General features: G+C 41.2%; 2 protein-coding genes across 11 annotated transcripts in view; one reads left to right on the forward strand and one right to left on the reverse strand.

Moving 5' to 3' along the window:
• The first annotated feature begins 2,405 nt into the window (after positions 1-2,405).
• c6h11orf58 (chromosome 6 C11orf58 homolog) lies at positions 2,406-5,278 on the forward strand. The gene is made up of 5 exons (XM_004069394.4): positions 2,406-2,562; positions 3,249-3,326; positions 3,419-3,479; positions 3,609-3,718; positions 4,712-5,278. Exons 1-5 carry the CDS (start codon positions 2,509-2,511, stop codon positions 4,934-4,936), a joined length of 528 nt encoding a protein of 175 aa, XP_004069442.1. The 5' UTR covers positions 2,406-2,508; the 3' UTR covers positions 4,937-5,278.
• A 2,127-nt stretch (positions 5,279-7,405) lies between these two features.
• The window catches only part of plekha7 (pleckstrin homology domain containing A7), a 138,411-nt gene continuing 125,527 nt past the window's right edge, over positions 7,406-20,289 (reverse strand). For 9 of the 10 annotated variants that reach the window (XM_011475780.3, XM_011475778.3, XM_011475777.3 and 6 more), the window contains 9 exons: positions 18,656-18,786; positions 18,344-18,538; positions 18,141-18,237; positions 17,537-17,619; positions 16,213-16,476; positions 12,467-12,640; positions 12,246-12,379; positions 10,928-11,061; positions 7,406-8,365 (listed from right to left, as the gene is read on the reverse strand). In XM_011475780.3, the coding sequence (XP_011474082.1) occupies positions 8,343-8,365; positions 10,928-11,061; positions 12,246-12,379; positions 12,467-12,640; positions 16,213-16,476; positions 17,537-17,619; positions 18,141-18,237; positions 18,344-18,538; positions 18,656-18,786 (1,235 nt within the window). In that variant the 3' untranslated portion in view covers positions 7,406-8,342. The remainder of the gene's footprint in view (positions 8,366-10,927; positions 11,062-12,245; positions 12,380-12,466; positions 12,641-16,212; positions 16,477-17,536; positions 17,620-18,140; positions 18,238-18,343; positions 18,539-18,655; positions 18,787-20,289) is intronic. The other variant, XM_011475789.3, reaches the window with a different exon arrangement.

The raw sequence follows: 20,289 nt of genomic DNA on the forward strand, positions 1-20,289 counted from the left end.
GAAGAAGTTGTTGGGGGAGGCTGTGGTTGCAGCACAGATTGGTGCAGAATCGCCTTAAGCTTAACCCTTACCAAAAGCTGGGGAAAGTATGGTGAACTGGGGTGTTGTCCTCTACTCTCATCTACTTCTCTTCTCTCCTCTATTCTTCATAATTTATTCATCACATAGTTCTCCATGCCTCTGTTTGGCGCAGTGCGATTCATGTACTTTCCCTCTTTCCCACTCCCCTCCGGCGGAGGTAGTGCTTCCAGATTCCAGTTGGCTTGTCAAGCTACTTTACCTGACCAAGTACCTCGTCTCTGGCTCACCTCTATTACTGCTCCTGCACCTGGCTGTGGATCCTGCTATTGGCTCATCTCACGCCCCCTGTAGTTGTAGAGTTTGATAAGCTAATTCTTCTCTATGAGTTCTGGCATTGCCTGTCTGTCCTGGGGGAGGATCTCTCCTTCATGCAGTCACCCCTGAGGTTTCTTTGTTTTTACCGCGTAGGAGGGTCTATAGGCAGGAATGTCCAGTTTTAGTTTAGTTAGTTTAGAATCTATTGAATTGTGTGTTCATGATCCTTTTGATTTTATGTTTTACCCTACACTTGTCTGCACAAAGCCCATCGAGATGACTGTTGTGATTTTGGGCTATACAAATAAATTGAATTGCAGAATGGCCCACTTTTTATATATCCCTTGGGTTACTGTGTGGCTGGTGGCATTTAACATGGACGGCCGTCATCTGGAGACATTTACACATCGTCCAGTCAGAGCTGCCGCCGCCCTGTGGCCGCCCAGCTGTCACCCAATTTCATCCCTGCCAGACTAATTGATGCCTGATGGCGCCTCTACATTCATGACTACGCCAAAGATTTTTCAAAGATCGGGTGGTTGATTTCCAAGCTAGGCGAACCCAGGTGCTGGAACCCAGAATGAGGACAGGTAAGAATGATTTATTTCTCCAGTGGTAGTCATGATTTTGGCGAGACGTGGTCCGGAGCAGTGGAGGGCTTGTGGCATGGCTGAAGGTACAAACGCGGTCAGTGTAGTCCGAGTGGTCTTCCGGTCCTTCAGGACAGCAAGGTAGTAGGTCCACACTGACGTCACTCGTGGGTAGAATTCCTGAGGCAGGAGAACAGAATTAGAGCCAGAACTAAATGCAAGCCAAAGTATTCTAGAACTAGACGAGACCAGACTAGTCAGCATAATGGGCAACTAACTGGTGTTGGATTGTGGCGTTGGGTCTCCTTTTAAGGCAGCAGAGGGTGATGAGTGGAGTGACGGCAGCTGGTGGCAATCAGGAGCAGAGTGGAGCAGAGCTGGAGGGGGAGGAGTCTGACAGAAGCACCATGACACTTATGGTCAAAAAGTTGAGCATTAAATGAAATTTGCAGCACTTCATGGAGTAAACTGTTATTTTTTTAGATTTGTTAAAAGTGCGGTCTGCAAGGCAGAAGAGGAGCATCATGGAAGTTGGTGTTTCTCCTTTTTTCAAATGCTGTTTGGATGGTCATCAGGATACAGGCCTTGACAAATAACAGCCTGGGGCCAACAACAACGTTAACGTGGCACTGGTTGTCATTTAACCCTTGTGCTATCTGAGATGACCCCACCCTTACAGTGACATGTCAGATGGACGTTTTTGGGTTCAGGATGGCGCAGCATTTAATGATATGATTGACGGTTGGTTTTTTGTACTTTAATTTATGATCTAAAGCAAACGGCTTCAAAGAAGGGCGGGGACTAACATTTCTATAAGGAGAAGCCAAGTTGACATTTTAAAAAAACAAGGAATAAGAAGAATGTAAGGGTACAAGTGTAACAACACGACTTTTTAACAGACTTGGCAGATGGACTGGGGGGGAATTTCAGTTTAATAAAGGAACAAGGAGATTGTATATGTTTGTTTTAACCTACTAAAGAGTCTGCAGCATGAGTAGTGATTCCAGAGCTGAACTTTTCATTAGTTTAAGACCTAATTTGCATTACAAACTTTCCTTTTTAATGTTGGTTAATAGGCTAATGGGCAGTTTGTTTTAAGCCTAAACTTTCTCTTTTTTATGCTTTACCAGTGTCTTTATAGATTTCCTATTTTTTCTATTTTATAAATCTACATTCATTTATGTGATGATTTTTTTAATTACGTCTGGAGTTAATACATCCTTCCAGAAGGTGGCAGCATTGTTTCTTGCAAAGCGAACTCTCACACAATGTTTTTTTTCCATGAAACTTTATTTCACATTTTTCAAATTACAGAAATTCACATTCAGTTGCACAATAAAGAAACAATTGCAAATATCAAACACACATATAAGACCAAACAACAATAATAGTAATAGGCCCTGTATGTGTCATTTTTTTTGATCACACAGTAGTGAGTGACACCCCCCCCCCCAAAGAAAGACAGAGAGAGAGAGAACCGGAAGTGACGTTGAAAAAGAGCGAGTGTTGACAACCCCAGCTAGCTTGTAGTAGGTGGTGGCATGCTTCTCATAAGCCCGTTTAGTAAAAACTGTCCTTCATAATGTCTTCTCCTGTGGACAAACACGGCACAAAACGTCCGGCATCCCCCACTCAAGTGAGTAAAGATATACAAGTCAGAGAAATGCAAACATTACATATTATTGCCCCGCTAGCAAGTTGGCTAACGGTGTTGTTACTTACTACCTCTCATGATCTTCGTCTAAACGTGAACACACGCACACCATAAATGAAAGAAAAGGTCTAACTCTCCCACCACCTTTGTGAAGCTTATTTATTTAGAACTTTATGGTCAAATTCTAGAGAATCAAGTAAATCTGTTGCTTCGTACACTTCAGACTGAATTATTCAAAGTGAGTTTAGGCCCGAGCACTGTTTACCCACTGTTTATTATCTCCCAAAAGCACTTGTTTTTAAAAGTACAAATTATTATAGCTAAGTTGATGTTTTTGTGATTGTTTTAATAAAAGATAATTGGCAGGTTAATGTGATAGTTTATTTCTTTTTTTGTTTTCTGCTGTGACAATAAATGTGATGTGTGCAGTTATAATAGTGGCAAAGAAACATGTTTGGCCTCAATTATCAATACAGTCTGTGTTAGTGGTTAAATTTGTGGTTAAAAATACTAATCAAACCTATTTTCATAATGCTGTATTTTAAGTTACTTTTAAATTTTTGATAGGTTTAGAAAATTGTTGGAACTGTTGCTTAATATAAAAAACTTTGACATTTTATTAGTAACGTGAGCAAAACAAATTAGTTCAAATCTGCGTGTTCCTGCAGGACACCCAGTGGGCTGCTGTAGACCTGGGAAGTGATGAAAGGAAACAAAAGTTTTTACGGCTCATGGGTGCAAGCAAGGTTGGTTTGTATTTTAATACATCATCTTTCTCCTTTTTGGTGACTCATAATCAATGTTCTAAAAGTTTTTCTAACTTTATGTGTCCTATCAGAAAGAGCACACTGGCCGTCTCGTTATCGGTGATCACAAGTCAACGTCGCATTTTCGAAGCGGTGAGCTTTTTCATTTGACAAAATGCAGCTTCGTTTCTGTGAATGTAAACTGATTTTATGCAGCCTCGTTGATGCAGTCAGTGCATCAAACCGGACCTATACCCTGAACAGCTGGTTTCTTTGCTGCAGGGCAAGAAGATAGGAAGATGAACGAGGACCTGGAGATGCAGTATCAGCAGGGCATGGAGGGAAGGGTGACAGGCCGGGACCGGAGACACTGTGGTCTGGGTTTCAGTGAGGTGAAGATGATGGTTCAAAACCACTAAAATTGAAATGCTTAATATGAGCGCTCTGACTTAAAAGACGAAAAATCTGGAGATGTTTGGTGTCAGTTAGCCAATTTTCCACAACGAAGTCCATTGTTTTTGTTTTTCCAAACAAATTTAAGCCATTCCATTTTTCTCTTTGTAACTTTTCGTTGCAGCACATCTCAGAGCAGTCATTGGTCTGAAGGAAAAGAAACTCAGATTTTACTTATCACATCAGAAAGATCTGGCCTTGATCAGTTCCTTAAATAGGTTACATACACTATTGCACAGTGTTATTAAAAAAGCAACAATGCAAAAAAAATGAAGTGTTGTAGCTGTTAGATCACTTTTTAACTAGAATGAGTTTAGTACCTGATCAGCAGCTGTGTAAGTGATAGCTCTCACACACAAAACGCTTTAGAGACGCTGAAAACCTTAGTGGTATTAAAACAAAACCTTTGACTGAATCTAAAAAGAAAAATGTTTTGTAGGAGTTCATTTGATGCCAAATGAAAGCACAATAAGAACAAAGTTTTATTTAATCTTACAGTCAACAAACCTAAATGTTGATCTACTGTCGTTTTGTTCTGCTTTAAATGTCAAAGTAGCTTTAAGTTGTTGTGCTGCAGTTCAAATCATTTTGTAGGTAAGTAGCTCATAAGTGTACATTTATTAAGTAACTTGTAATATGAGGTAAATGTGTTCTTCAATTCTGTCACATACTTAAATATTTTCTGCTGGTGGTGTAACGTTTACCGTTGTAGTTCAATAATAATCTAGTCTTTTCTGTGATGTTTTTCTTATACAGTGTCAACCTTGGTTTGTTTTCCTGTTAAATGCTAATCTAAAGTCTTGCTCAACACAACAGCCTTATCTTGATACGACTTAAATCAATAAGTAGATGTTAAAAAGTTATAGTCAAAAGTTGAACGGTGGACGGATTCATCACTGACACTTTAAGCTTCTTGTATTCTCCTTTTCCAGCCTGAAGCTCAGCCAGAAACTCCAACGTCTACAGCAGTGGACGGTCAGGCCGGAGAAGTTAAGTCACTGAAGTCCACCACGGAAGAGACGCCCAAAGAAAGTCGGGACAAAGATTGTGATCCAACCCAGAAAGAGAAATCTCCAGAACACGGCGTGGCTGACTCAGAATCTACGGCTGAAGAACGGAAACACGAGGTTAAAATGACGTTTGTGAAATCGACGTAGGGCTGGGAGCCAAACAACCAGGAATTAGGTTTTTTTATTCTCAGATGTGGACCGCTTGATGCTTTTCGTTTTGGTGGATTTCCCCTTTTTTTCCTTTTTTTTCTTTTGTGTAGAGTAGGACTCTCAAAGGGGAAATGCATTTCTGTGTGCATGTCTCGACTGAAACAAGCCTCCAATCTAAAATGGTATTTAGCTGTGAGGTGTTGAACATGTTTTAGTTTTGAGTGTCTACATCCGCCCCACAGTCGGTTGGAGAAAGTGGGAGAACTTGCCTTTCAGCATGAGTAGTGTTGTCATGAATTGTTTTTTAATTTTTTAAGAATAAAAGGAGAAAAAAAGTGGGTTTTTTTAGACTTATTTGTTGAAGAAAACAATGAGTGGGGATCTCTGAAAATCAACTGCTGCTGCACAGACATCTGGAAAGCTAAAAGTAGTTCTCCTTAGAATTTAGCATAACCATGAAAATTTACTGAAGGAGCTACACCAACTGTCAAGCATGGCAGTGGAGGGGTGGTGATTGGGGCCTCATGCAGTTAAGTCGTGCAGCAACTGAGTTGACAAAGAAGCGTTCTGCATACGAAATAATTTTATGGGTTTTAATGGGTAAAAGTTGGGTTTTGTGTCAAGAAAATTACTTGAACAACTTCAAACATCCTCTAAAACCCATGAAAGAAGGCAACCTTTGCTAAAATGGAATGACCAGGAGGTCATGAAGGTTTTTTTAGGGACAGGACCTGTGACCGGGCCCTGACACAGATGCATTGTATAAATCAGTCTGGATTGGAAAATCCCACGTTAAGCAGACGGAGCAAAACAAACAAACATGGTGATCAATACTGGAGCTATCCAGCTGTACAGTTTGGATCCAGATTCCAGCTCAGACATGGAAAATGAAGACGCTCATGGATTTATTTGTCTGCAAGTGGATGAATCAGAAGGGAGCAGAGCACAGAACTTCTATGTCACAAATAAGCTATTTTTTAACCCTTGTGCTATCCTAGGCACTTTACCATTGGGAGTTGGGTCATTTAGACCCACTAGACAGTGCTCTGAACCTTTTTTCTTCAATGATTTGTGATCTTCACTGGTGTCCATGGATTACATGAAATCTTTCCACCTTTGTCATGGGAGAACACGTCAATGTAAGGAATTTTGACCCCCCATGATAGCAAAAGGCATTAGGGAGAACTGGACCGATTGCATATGAGGTCACCCAGAGAAAACTGTAAATGCCCTGTACATGTACATGTATACCTCCGTAATACCTTCTGTTTTGTTTCTTTGTCCTGTCCAGCATATGAACACACAGATTGCAGCTGCGTTCCTCTTGTGATGGACATGTTTAGCTTTTTCAATCTGGGTTATTTGTTACTCTTCGAGTGCATTAATATAAACCCATTTTGTAACAGATGTGAACAGGATGTCACACACATACACACACCATCACACACAACTGTTTACCAGTCTTAATTATATCTATCTAAATTCACATATCTATAGAAGACTTCCTGCAACACATCACTCCGAACGGCACCTCTTCGTGCACGCTGACCTGAATACATGGGATTACACGTCCAACAAATAGATAACACATCTACCAGGCCCGTGTTCAACCAGGAGGACTGAGCGTGTAGATTGAATGACTGTTTCCTGATGTACTTGATCACATTGAAGGCTTCAGTCAGAGCAGGTAGCCCAGAGCCACAGCAGACAGAGCAGCCGTCCGGCCCGGCAGGCACCCAGGGCCCCTCCCCCCCAAAGGCCAGATGCCCGGGAGCAACCACCCCCTACCACCTTCTAAGAAGGCCCACAGCGCTTTTCAGTCAGTCCCCTTCACCCACACACACATTCACTCACTGATGTGATCTGAACACTTCCTATAACCACCAGGAGCATTGTGGGGGTTCAGTGTCTTGCTCAAGGACACTTCAACACAAAGACCGACAGGGAAGGATCCAAACCTGTGATATTCTGATCCGTGGTCAACCACTCTACTTCTGCACCACAGCCGCCCCAGTTAAGTTTATCACTGTGCTCTCTGCTCAACTGTAACACGCGTGATCTACAGATATACATGAGACAAAAACAAATCCTGAATCCTCCTGTTTTTTATATTTCTTGAACATAATATTTTGTATGTAAAGTTCTTTGGTAGATTTTTTTTTAAGTGTGAATTAATGAATAAAAATTGAGTGTTGATACAGACTCTCCCTCTTTCAAGCCCTGTCAATGTATCCGGGCTTGGGAGCAGCACAGAAGCAGAGAAGGGAACAGGGAACAGCCCGGATTTGAACCCTGGTTTCACGGACGGAAGGTGCTGCAAACCAGCACAAGCTAAACCGGCTCCCTGAGTGTTGACACAGACTGCTATGTATAAACACTAAACTCAGATTAAGTTATAGTGTAAAGTTGGCCTCTTGTATCAGATAACAGAAGTGGCACGATCATTAAGAAATAAGGTCAACACAGTTGGAACATGTGAGCAGGTGTTTATTTAAAAAAACGATAAGTGACAGTGAAAACATGACAGATTGAAGACAATCCCGGTATGAAAACTGTGAAGGTGAAGGAGCAGAAATGACAGCAGCTGGTTCCTTACTTTAGCCCTTGTGCTATCCTAGGCACTTTAACATTGGGAGTTGGGTCATCTAGACCCACTAGACAGTGCTCTGAACCTTTTTTCTTCAATGATTTGTGATCTTCACTGGTGTCCATGGATTACATGAAATTTTTCCACCTTTGTCATGGTAGGAATAACACATCAATGCAAGGGTGGGGTCATCTAAGAAAGCACAAGGGTTAGACATGTATGCAGGCGTGGCCATGCTCCACAGAGGGAAACTTACAAGTCCTCCAAATGGATCTAATAATGGCCTGAAACATGTAAACAAGGTTTTGGAAGCTCCTTTTCTTCCTCATTGGTCTTATTAATACAGTAATCAGATTACTCTCCAATCTTAATCGTTATGTAAACAGACAATCTGTAAAAAAGTTTCTGAAGCAAAAAGTAAAACCAAAGATTTCAGTGAAGCAGAATCACGAAAATACCTTTATGAGAATATCTTTGTAATCACACCACTTTAGGGTTTTAACATTCCTTTCATTGTGTTTTGAGGCACTTCATTGTTAGAGTTTTAATAATAAGTAAACAGTGCTGTGAAAAAATATACAGTAAAAACATTTCATGTGTAATAAATAGGCATTCATGTGCAGGCACGTCCTTTATAAATGGATCTAATCATCATCATTCATTATTGCTTTGTTGAGCTATGCGTGTGCAGAGCAACATACATGGTGAGACTGGATTGAACTGTTGTCACTCAGATAGAAAATAGGGGTTTTGGTTTGTGAGTCAGTGTGGGACTCCGGCGATCCATCCAGCTGCAGTTTCCTTCCTCTGTGATGATCAGTGTTCTGCTGCAGCTTTGGCTGGAGAGAAGAAGACAAAACAGTCAGTAACGCTATAACTATAACACTTTATTTTTAATGTCACTTACTGCATATTTAGGCTTATTCATGCTTTGTAATACCTTAAGGGAGGTTCAGTTATTAACGTTAGTTAACTGTTAACTAATGCAGTAAATAAAAATAAATATGAGCTTCTTTATAGATCCACTCTGATCAACTTTTGATCTATTGTCAGAGCGTTTCCAGAGGTCTTTTACAGGGCCGGGTTAATAAAATCCATCAATCGATCAGAACCAAGCTTAGTAAATAAATTAATATTTTATAAAATTAGAGATTAATCTTTTGTGTCTTTCCTTTTCCAGTGACTGAACACAAAATAGCAGTAAAGCTAAAGTCCACTAGCTTGATGCTAATGTATTATGACATTTCTAACAGGACGGCTAATGCTAACGCTCGGTCAACCTACACATTTAGTCAGCATTGTGTTGACTAGATGAACAGCTTTATGTCCTCACAGGCATGAATTTTCCAAACTCTTTTAAGGAAACATTTATTTTAAAGTAGCCATTTGTGGTCTAATGCACAGTTTTTGCACGAATCATCTGGAATCAAATTTAATGCTTTAGCGCCATCTAGAGGCCAAACTGAAACGCCCCCAGGAGAGGCAGACCTTTTATTTCTGTAATATGAGTCAGTTTAGAGCCTTTACAATGTTACTGATCTGCACATTTTTGTTGGAGCTTCTCTGTTTGAGAAACCATAAAACACTATAGTGTTAACAATCTCATTGGTGTATTATTTCACCAATACATGTTACACTGTGGGAACTGTATCAGATTAGTAGGAATACACTCTTGATACAAATATGTCTAAATGTGTAAACCCTGCATTTCAAAATGAATCTAATTGAGTTGATCAAAAGAATCCAAAAAATAGTTAATCAAATCGATCCCTGTCTGGTGAATCGAATGGAATCTATTCTGAAAATTATTGTTGATACTCCGGCCTCGTCTTTTTTAGTAGGATTATGCCGCTTTAAGGCAAAAAATTTTAAAAAAATGTTTAATTTCTAGGGCAGAATTTCCTGCAGAGCGGCAGTAGTTCATCAAAAATTTGCCTCCGAGTTGTGGAAGGGAATGTTGGCGCAAGCAAGACCTCCCCCGCTTCCCGTCCTTCAACTGTTTGCACGCTCTCCCGCTAGCCTACAGCCCCTCACACCCCCAACCTAACATCACTGCTGTTACAACGATGGTGAGCAATATTGGAGCTATCCAGTCATACAAATTTGGGGCCAGATGGCAGCTTAGACGAGGAAAACAAAGACGCACATGGATCTAGTTGTCTGCAAGTGGTCATTTTCTTTCAGAGGTTACTTTTAGAAGTGTTCATAGTGTGTGGGGTCAGGGGTAGTATGTGTTAATGGAGGGGAGTGGGGAGGGTGAAGGGTAGGTTGGGCTTTTGTTGTAATACTGTGAATGTTTTTTATTTTTTTTTCGAGTTTCTCAAGGCATGACAAGCGCTTTTTATAAATAAAGTTTGACTTGATTTGCAAAGATCAGAATGGAGCTTAGCAGGGAGCTTGTGGTCCTCCCAGCATAATTTCTACGTCACAACAACGAATTTCGCCGACGTTTAACGCCTCGTGACTAAACAAAGGGCACCAATGAGAGTGTGCACACTGACGCGAAAAAACGCCACGCGTTAAAGCGTCAAAGCGTCAAAAAAACGCCTCAGGTTCGTTGTTTTTTTTGACGCGTCGCGTCGAAATCTATTCGACCAATGAGAACAGCGCTTTTGCACACGTGTCTGGAGCTTCTGAAGTTACAGTAAAACACAACTTGGGGGCGCTCAAACACAAAAGTGCCTTTCTGAGCACACTTACCAGCGAAGAAGATAGACGCCAAGTAGCGTCTACACTGCCGCGAAGCAATAATGACGGACATTCTAAAATATCCCCGAACCAAGTACCTGTTGGAGCAACTGGTGCTTGAAATATTCATGTTTTCTTTGTTTGATTCTGACAAGCGCGTAAATACTTGCTCTCTTCTTCTGAGTGAAAAGCGACTTTAAGAAGCGTAAAGTTGCGCAGCGCCACCTTGTGTACAGGAGTATTTCTGTTTTACATTAAGCGCCATCTAATGTCAGGGAATGAAATTGCATGTTCACTCGGCTCATCGTCAGCGAAAATCGCCTGGGTGTGAACACAAAAAACGTGGCGAATAACGCCTGGCGAATATTCGTCCCGGTGTGTACGGGCCTTTAGGCTCATATTCCAGTGGCATTTTTTTGTCTGCTCCTGATTCACAACAATTTGATTAATGAAATATTCAAAAAGGCCATTTTCTTTATATGTGTCCTTAGTCATTAGAAAAATCCCGCAAGACCAGTAAGGCTGAAAATACCATAAACAAGATGTAAGATCAGAATCCATGTCAGATCAAACTCAGAATCAGGCTTTACAAAGTCAGAAAGTGTCAGTGATGCAGACATTTCTGCAAACTGGCTGCTGTGGCAACATGACACTGAGGTGACCCTGCATCATAGCTCTGTTCATGTGCACACCTGACTGACTAACTAACCAACCTGCCACCAGCTTGCTCTTGCGGGAGGCCTCTGAGGCCAGCATGTGGGAAACACTCATGATCCTCTCCTGCTGCTGCAGGGCTGAATCCATCTCACGGAGGTCCAGAGGCGCAGACGGCTGCATGTTCTGATAGCTGCACAGCACAGGTGAAGAGATGGAAAACAGATGAGAGGCAGCAGAGATGGAAATAACTAAGACATCTGAAAGTCACCAACCGCTAATTTCATCCATTTTTTCCTTCGACAGGCACCAGAAAAAGAAAAAAAATGTAGCTCACACATTTAACACTAAATCTGACACAGAAAAACAAAGGTAACAAAAACAGCTGGTTCATTGTGTCTGACTTTATTTTCAATTATATGAAAACAAATTCTTCAGTGATTTTTTGTGGTTTAAGAGTTGGTGACATAAGAAGTGAAGGGGTTAACATAAGACTCAACCATATTTAGGTGTTGGATGGGGACATAGTTTGCATAGCTAAAATAAAAATAAAAAAAGATTAATCACTTATTTAAAATGGTTAAATTGATCGAAGTTTAATGATATTACTTCACTTGCTCCAAAAAAATTGATAAATTGATTCAAAATCTTTCCTAATGTAACATAATTTTGCACGTTTTTAACTTTTGATACTTGATGAAATTTTGCTATGAAAATTCCTGAAACAGTGTTGTGTATTTTACTGATATAGTATTATTTTTTAATCATATGAATGACTTTTATAAGTGACATAATCTGCATATATTTTATATAACTGATCTGCATTTACCATGTTGATTTCTAAAATAGTTATTTTTACATTACAATTAAGTAATTCATCTTTGTCATGTGCTTTATTGATACTTTATGATTCTTAATTCTGTCTGATAAAACCTAGGAACCAGATATTGATAAATCATGTAATAAAATGGTTACAGTATAACGGGGTGGGATTATATAAGTTTGCTTCCTTCCACTCCCTTTCAAGCAATATTTATTAGTATGTCTAATTATCCTAAGTTTGATTAGTTGCTGTATGAATGTATAACTGATGATTGTATTGCTTTTGTGTATTATTTCTAAATAATTGCTTGAAATAAACCATTTCAAAACAAGTCAAAATAACTTATTACTGATTTCATTTTAAATATGACTTAAAAAGTGTTTTTTTATTTAAAGTTGAGCTGTTGTTGCAGTTTTTGACATAAGCGAGAAACGTTTTTCACAATTGCATGTCTCTAACAGTTTGGCCAAATGTTGTCGATGTTGTTTTTGGTTTTCAAAGCAGACTGAAGAGAAGCTCTGGGCTCAAACAAGCGTTTGCAAAAGGCTGCTTACCTGGACTTTGTCAGAAGGCTCTTGATGCGCTCGGCCCGGCGAGAGCGTTCCTGCAACTCCTCCGGACTGGGAGGCTCCTCTGGGTCGGACTCGACATACCGCTCCGGGATGAAAACTTTGTCTGGCATGGAGAGCTAAGACACATGACGCCGTCAGCACACAGATGGTCTGTTAGTAGAATCTATCGAACAGCAAACTAATAAAAATCTCGGGTAAATTACCTCCCTGCTGATGTCCAGGTCATAGTCCAGAGGCTCCACGTCCACCTCTTGGATGTGTGTGGCTGTTACTGTCAGCCACTCGTCCGACTGGGCTCTTCCTCTTTCTTTCACTGCATTCAAAGTTTGACCCCTCTGACCTTCAGCTCCTGATCGCTCTTCCTGCCAGCTGAACATCTAAAAATATGCAAAGGTTGGGATTATACAGCCGTCTTGATAGCCATTTCTCAGACTGTTGACATTAGTGCAATTCTTTATGTCATCCTATGCTATAAATACAAATTGACCATTTGTTTTGTTTTCTAACCATTTGGAAAGTACCAATGTTCATTTAAAGATAGAGTAATTTAGAAGCAAAAGGATTGAAGGAAGTTCTGATCAGAGCAGTTTTAGGTTCTGTAGAATGATAGGTTATTAGTCATTCCAGTATAAATGTCAATTAAAAATAGCAACAAATAATAATTATTAGTATTGTGGCTAACCTTTTAAAGGAAAATAACAAGTTAAAAAAATCTGTTTAAATATAATGAGGAGTTCTTGGCTCCAGCTGCTGTTGAAATCATTCAGTAAGGCTGAAAATACACGAGGAAAAAATAAACTATTTACATTTTTTTCTCGTTTTTAAAAAATATAATTTTCTTCCTTAGCAATTTGAACACAGCACACATTCAATTTAGATAACTGCATTTTGTTTCTCACAGTAAATAATGATCTTTAGTGAATTATTTCCTTTTTCAATAGTCGACTAAATGCATCTGAACTTGAGCTGAAAATTTGATTTATACCAACATATTTCATAAATGTCTGCATTTGAAAAAGACATCTGCAGTCTTGAGGGTCTGGCTGAAGGTTGTAGTTGCTTGAGCCAAAGGCAGAAAAAATAAAGACTTTTGGTACGTGAACAATTGAATTGCAGTTAAGGTGTGTTTAAGGCCCAGAGCAGCTGAAAACATACATTTAGTCTGGTAGCTACAATTACTCACACACTGCCACCCAGCCCTCCAATCCACAGCATCTCTTTTGCATTTAGAAATCTACCTTTAACTAATGAAATGAAAAGGTTTTTTTTGTGTGTTTGAGTGGTGAGGGATACTTGTGAGCAATCCAAAGACATCAAAGCAATGCATGCATCCTTCCCTCTTCAGCAGCCTGCAGAAGGGTCTGATCTGTCGGCGTGCCAGCATGCTCTGAGAAACGCTCATCCCATGCCTTTGTCGGCTGGAGACGCGTGTTTGCACACAAACGGAGGAAGAGAGAACACAGAGAGAGGCAGAAAACCATGCAGACACGACTTGATCTAAACCCCACCAGATTAGGAAGAAGACAGCCCAGAGGAGGTTCAGAAGCAAGAAACTCTTTATTATGGAGTGCAAATCTCTACATAGAGAAGAGAAAGGGAAAGAGTTGTGCATTGCTTCTCAATTACACAGAATTTGGTGGCAAGTAGGAGTAAAATTCTCTAAGATTTCCACTACATTTATACTTGTATACAGAGCCACTTCCTGTTACTCATTTCGTCAATTTAACTCACACTGATAAAATACGGTGTGGAACGATGAAATATGGCAGAAAACCTTTGGAGATAAATACTAGTCGACAAACAAGGAGCAGGCAGCTGTGCGGCGTCAGATTTCTAAATGAGCGTTTTCTTCATTTAGAGGTTTTGCACGGGTCCTGAATGTTAACACTCATAAAACAGTGTCAGTAAAGATGTTTTTGGGCCACGTCAGAGTTGCGTGCTCCTTGGCGACTCGTGTCTTTATTGCATTTCAGCTCGGCTTCTCATATCCGTCTTATAATGTAAATGATGCATAAAACAGTAATGGCATAGGCCACTTGAAGGTCCCCAATCGGAGGACAACTTCTCATTCCAAAGATTGAATATGGCAAATGTCATGATCGACAATAGTCGTCTAATTCAAAAAGAACCTCGTACACCACACAAGACAAGGGTTAGCTCAAACCCAGAAAACACGTTCAATGCTGGTGGGTTACAGTCAAAACTTCATGTCAATGCATTTATTATAAACAACTGGAAATAATAATGGCAAAACCAAACCAATGCATTGCTTATCGTAACAAGAAAGTTGATTTAAAGGATGAATATTACGAGTATAGACAACTCACAGCAGTATGGTTACTCTTTTGTTAATCTGGGATCCTGAAACGTTGCTAGTCGTTATCAGATTGTTTGCTCTTGTTAGCTCTAGCTTGTTAGCTCTAGCATTCCAGTTAGCAATTAAGGCTAAAATCGATTGACATTGCAGAGCGGGTGTCTTTAGACGAAAGCAGCTGTGTCACCGAATCCCTGATTCAAATCTTAAACAAGGTTTTGACTGATCCTGAAAGAAGGAGAAGCTTGCTTTGAAGACTGTCTACGATTTGGGTGTTTTTAACGTGTTCTTGTGGCATTTTTCTGATGAGGGAGGACATTTATAAAGAAATGTAAAATTTAAATGAGCATTTCTGAGTATTTCTTTTTCCAGATAGTTGTAAATCAGGAACAGACGAGAAAAAAAAAGCTTGTATTTGTGACGTAGAAAACGTGCTGGGTGGGCCTCAAGCTCCCTGCTCTGCTCCATTCTGATGCATCCGCTCGCAGACAAACAGATCCATGAACGTCTTTGTTTTCCTCGTCTGAGCTGGAATCTGGATCAGAACTGTACAGATGGATTGCTCCAACATTTCTCGCCATTTTTGTTGCAACGCCAATGTTAGGTGGGGGTTGTGAGGGGCTGTAAGCTAGCTGGAGAGCATGTGGACAGATGAACGACGGGAAATGGGGGCGGGCTTACTCCAGATAAACACTCCCCAATTTCTAACGAACTACAGCCGCTCTGCAGACACTATGGCCAAGAAAACATCACAGGTTTTTGATTTCAGCTTAAAATAGCATAATCATAATTAAAAAAAACACTGGGAATGCTTTGAAAATAGATCAAACGATGATCAGAGTGGGTCTTGGAGATTTGATAAAACACTAATTTAGGTCAATCTGGGACTAAGGTAAAAAAAAGTTTTCAACAAAACAAGGCACTTAGATTTCATTTAAAGAAAATAATGCAGGCAGGTGGAATCATGATCTGCACCAATGATTGCCTCTTTCTTCACTTCATCAACCTGAAAACAGTTTTTCCCCCCCATGTCTAATATATATATATATATATATACATATATTTATCCTATTTACCAAATCTCTACAAAATAGAACTTTATTACTTTAATACCTAAAATATCACTCGGTAAATAAATAAAAGTGTACAAGTACACACTATGTGGATGTACATAAATGGACTTGTCTCTCTACAGTACTTCCTGTTGATTAAAACAGAGAAGGGGCGGCAGAGTGGCGCCGTCCTCTTCCTCCTCTCAATGGATTTACATTCAAAATCGTGTCAGTGAGGTCCCACCAGGAGGCAGTGATTAGACGTTTCTCCCAAACCCCTAAAACTTTCAAAAAGAAAATATAAACAGGGTCCCATGTCCAGCCAAGTATTTCCCATGATTCTCTTTGCTCAATGCATCTTTAAACTGTAAACGGAGTTAACGAGCTGGCTGCAGCAAGCCTCGCCTTTTAGCTAGTTAGTGCTGGCAGTTACCATGCAGAACTCGTGGTTACACATGGCAAACAGCTAGTATGTTAGCAGTCCTGATTATGTTGCTGGGGGCTGCAGCGGGGCATAGCAACACTGGGGGTGCAGCTGGTGCTCCCTGCTTCTGCGGCTGTGGGCAGGTAGGGTGTAACGTACGGAGGAGGCAGGCTCGGCGGAGCTGGAGGGCAGCCTGGTGGTGGAAGAGGAGCGAGGGGCTGGGGCGGTGGAGGAGGAAGGGCTTGTGCAGGAACGGTCGCCTTGGCTGAGGTGTCTCTTGCGCTCGCGGACCAGCGCCCTCTGGTGGCGCTTCATTCGCTCCAGCTGCTCCTCCGCAGTCATGCGGCCCCGAGGCTGGCTGCCCGGGAGCTGCTGGGCCTCCGTGGGGGACGAAAGACGTTCAAAGGCACTCTTTGGTCTGTCCTGGGAGGGGGGGGACAAAGATGCAGAAAGGACGACAGGGGAGTTGGAGGATGAAGGGCGTGGACATCAGAGAGAGGATTAAAGGTTAATGATTCCATGACAAGATGAAAGTGGGCTGAAAATATGACAGGAAAAAGAAAGAGGCTTCTCAGAGGTAGAGAGTCATCTGTCGAAGTAACAGATTCAAAGCATCACTTTTACAGGATGCACAGGTAATATACGCTTAGACTTCACTTTTTACTTTTATCTCTATAACAGTTAAGGGAAAGCTGAATGGCTCATCAGACAGAGCTGGTGAAAAAAGAGACTCTCTCGTAACTAGCATCTATCTACACAACAACCTCTGCAGCTTCTGAAAAGTTTATCTCTAGATCTTCAGGTTAAATCAGATTATTGAAAATTTTCCTTCCAATGAAGCCGGTTGGCTGTGATCAGTGCACCCACTCCTGCAGTAAAGCTACGAAAGCCCTGGTGAGAAATGGGCCTGTCTGTACGGGGTACACAGTAGAACTGCATGAAATCTCAGGGTTATAGACCGCTCTGCGAGCCCATAGAGCCAAAAAGTTTGTGTTCATTTTTTTTACTGGCATGCTGGGAGTGACGGGTCGTAGGGAGCACTTAGAGAACACGTAAGGGTAAGTCATGCGATGTTCTCACTGGCCTCGGCAACACGCGTTCAAGCGGCCACTTCCAATGAAACGTCTACGTAAAAGCACATTTGGGCTTCTGTTTTCAAAACTCTAGTACGTTTTTACGTCCACTTTCAGGGTCAACATACAAAACGAACGGCAACTGAACATGCGTTGAAAGTTAAACTACGTGAATTTTGATCAATCAGGGACTTGGATTTAATAGTGATGGATAGACAGCGTCCCTTTTCATTCACAGAGGGACCCACTGGAGCAAAATTCACCTGATCTGTACCGCTTTGTCAGCAGCAACAAGCCTCTTCTACGGGCCTACATGCATGCGCTATGCTATGCGGGTCGTAGAGACCCGTACGGGAGCACAGGAGTGAGGCTTTAGCAGGCAGAAGCTTCATGCCATCATGTCTCCTCACCTTAGCTGCAGAGCTCCCAGGACCTCTCCTCAGGGTGACGTAGGAGGAGATGGAGCTTGAGTGGTTCAGACCGGACACTGCGCCTGACGAGAGCAGAGGACAGGAGTCATCAGTTTTTAAAACTTAAAAAAAAAAAAAAAGGTGAATCACTAAAAATACAAAGGAAATGCAAACATCTTACTTTCATAAAGTGAAATTAAATTTCACTTAATTATCAGGTGAAATGTAAAAAAAGGAATTAAACTTATAAAGGCTTTAAAAACAAAATGATTTTCATCTTAAAATGTTATAATACAGGTATAAAAAAAGATCAAGTATGTACATTCTCCTCCATTTAGAAAATCTTTAATTCTAGAAATGTTTTCTATATTTTAACATTGCTGATGAAGGACCAGCTACACTACAAATGATTGTTTCCGTATTTTGTCCCAGTCCTAACAAGAAGACGCGGCTCCTTCAGAAAAGAACTACAGTATGCGGCGCTCTGTACTGTTTTAGTTTGCATAAATGTGTGGATGGTGGTTGTAGAAATGTCAATGATAATCCCACATTTTCAGGATGTATTTGCATTTCCAAAAGCAGCGTCTTTGAGCTTTTCCAATACCTTGGCTCGGGTAATACTGGTGATCGCCGTCGGAGCCCACCATGCTGTGGCTGATTCCCGGCAGCTCTGGCTCGCTCAGGTACGACCGTAAATCCGCCTGGAAGGGGGAAGCAGGAATGAAGCGGCGTCCAAACACAAGAACCCAAAGAGCGTATTATCTCTAGCCAACAGGCGCGCAGAAAGTTTCTACTGAAGTGATTTACCTTATGTTCTCCATTGGAAAGGCACTGCCCACTTTCTCTGTCCCTCTTTCTCTCGTCTGACTGGCGCTTCAGTCCTCGGACTGATGTGTGGCGGATGACTGAAGCCTCCTTAGGAAGGGGCGGCACCACGGGGGGTGTCTCTTCGTAATCGTAGAGGCGGGGCAGCGGGGGCCTGGGCGGAGCCTCGTCCTCTGCCTGTGCAGCACAAACCACAAAGGCTTAATAAATCTAAATGTTCTGCTGCACTGCTGACGATTTAGGATGATTAGTTATGACTCCGTGAGGTAAGGAGGTGATATCAACAGCACTCACCCACTTTAGGGTGGTGTTGTGAGGCAAAGTGTGGGAATAGAGGTTGGAAATGGAGCTCCGAGGAGGAGGCAGGACCTCAGCGCTGGGTGGAGGCACCGCCGGGTCAGACATGGAAGGCACTATTTTTCTCTCTGGCAAACCACATAAACGCAAAAAGAAATAAATATCTAAACTGTAAACAAATGTGCAAATGTACAGTCAGAGTCCTTAAAATCATTGTGAAAAAATCAGTAAATGCAGCACAATCTCTGTATGAGTCACCATTTTCACCTCATAGCTTCAAATTTTGTTTGTTAACATTGACTTTAAGATCCACTCTGATGATGGAGGACATATGTAAAGAAAATTAGGCTCAAATTGGTATTTCTTAGTATGTCTTTATTCAAATTGTGGTGAATCAGGAGCAGACCAAAAATGCCTTTTAGAAAACGGCGTATTTGTGAAGTATAAAATATACTGGGTGCTCCGCTCCATCCTGATGCATCCACCTGCAGACTAACAGATCCATGTGCGTCTTTGTTTTCCTCATCTGGGGCCTCATTTATAAAGCTTTGCGTAGGATTTGCGTCAGAAGTGGCGTCCGGATGAAACATAGGACGTGCGTACGCACAGAAATATTCGGATTTATAAAACCGTGCGCACGCACATCCTACGCATCTTTCCCTTAATAAATCACAACCGATTCTAAATGCAGCGCAGCTTTTGCGGCTTCATGACACGCCCATAGTTGCCCATAAATAGTCCGTGAAACGCCCACAAATGAATATTCATTGATTGGGAAACCGTGGCATGAAAAAAACGTAACTTCACTCAATGTGAAGTAAAATTTATCGTTGGCGAGGTGGAAAAGAGGAGAAAAGTGTTGTTTGGAGGGCACAGTGTGGGCATTACTAATGCCTAAAAGCCACGTGAGTGGCAGACGCCGTAAATGCTGTAGCCTCACAACCTCGGACCATGGTTAAATAAAAAAGAAATGGTCGGACATCAAAGTCGAGGCAAAAACACGTCTGGCGCTGCATCGCCAGAGTGTGTCTGCCACGGGGGGGGGGGAATAATAATTTTGGTAATAATCAACGTGGAAATGGGAAATTGTTCAGCGCAAATGTAATTTCTTGTTGCTTTCTGAATGGTTGAGACATACGCCATACATGGTTTTATCAAAAATAAAACAAACTAAAGGCATATGCATGAATACCAAAATTCCGTAGCTTATGAAGAAATGTTTTAATATGTAAACAACTTTCCCTAGTGGACAATTAATGCATCTCTCTCTATCTGTCCATCTGTCTGTCTAATTGCACCTATATCTGCTCCGCCAGACGGACACATTAACGAGAATATCAGCTTTGTACATTATTTCGTTCTGTTAACTATATTATTTATGAGGATGAATTGCACAACATGCCAATATTGCAGAACATATTTCACTTTTCTTTTTGCAAATATGTGTTCATTTGAATTTCTGTTGTAATTTTCTTTTGATTTTTTTTTTGTTTGTTTCACTGCTGATCGATCAAACGGGTGTTCGTGTAGGCTGTTAATTGTAAGACTTGCTTTGTGAAGTCTTCATGTTATTTATGAGAGGCAGTATTGTCATTTTTTATTTTCACGTGTTTCTTCCATCTGCCGACGGT

Source organism: Oryzias latipes, chromosome 6, assembly GCF_002234675.1.
Source record: "Oryzias latipes chromosome 6, ASM223467v1".
Lineage (NCBI taxonomy): Eukaryota > Metazoa > Chordata > Actinopteri > Beloniformes > Adrianichthyidae > Oryzias > Oryzias latipes.

Bases quoted from the DNA above. Each gene is read 5' to 3' on its own strand.
- c6h11orf58 (XM_004069394.4), top strand. From the start codon at position 2,509: ATGTCTTCTCCTGTGGACAAACACGGCACAAAACGTCCGGCATCCCCC. The intron at 2,563-3,248 runs GTGAGTAAAGAT...GTGTTCCTGCAG, and splicing joins GTCCGGCATCCCCCACTCAA to GACACCCAGTGGGCTGCTGT. The intron at 3,480-3,608 runs GTGAGCTTTTTC...TCTTTGCTGCAG, and splicing joins AACGTCGCATTTTCGAAGCG to GGCAAGAAGATAGGAAGATG.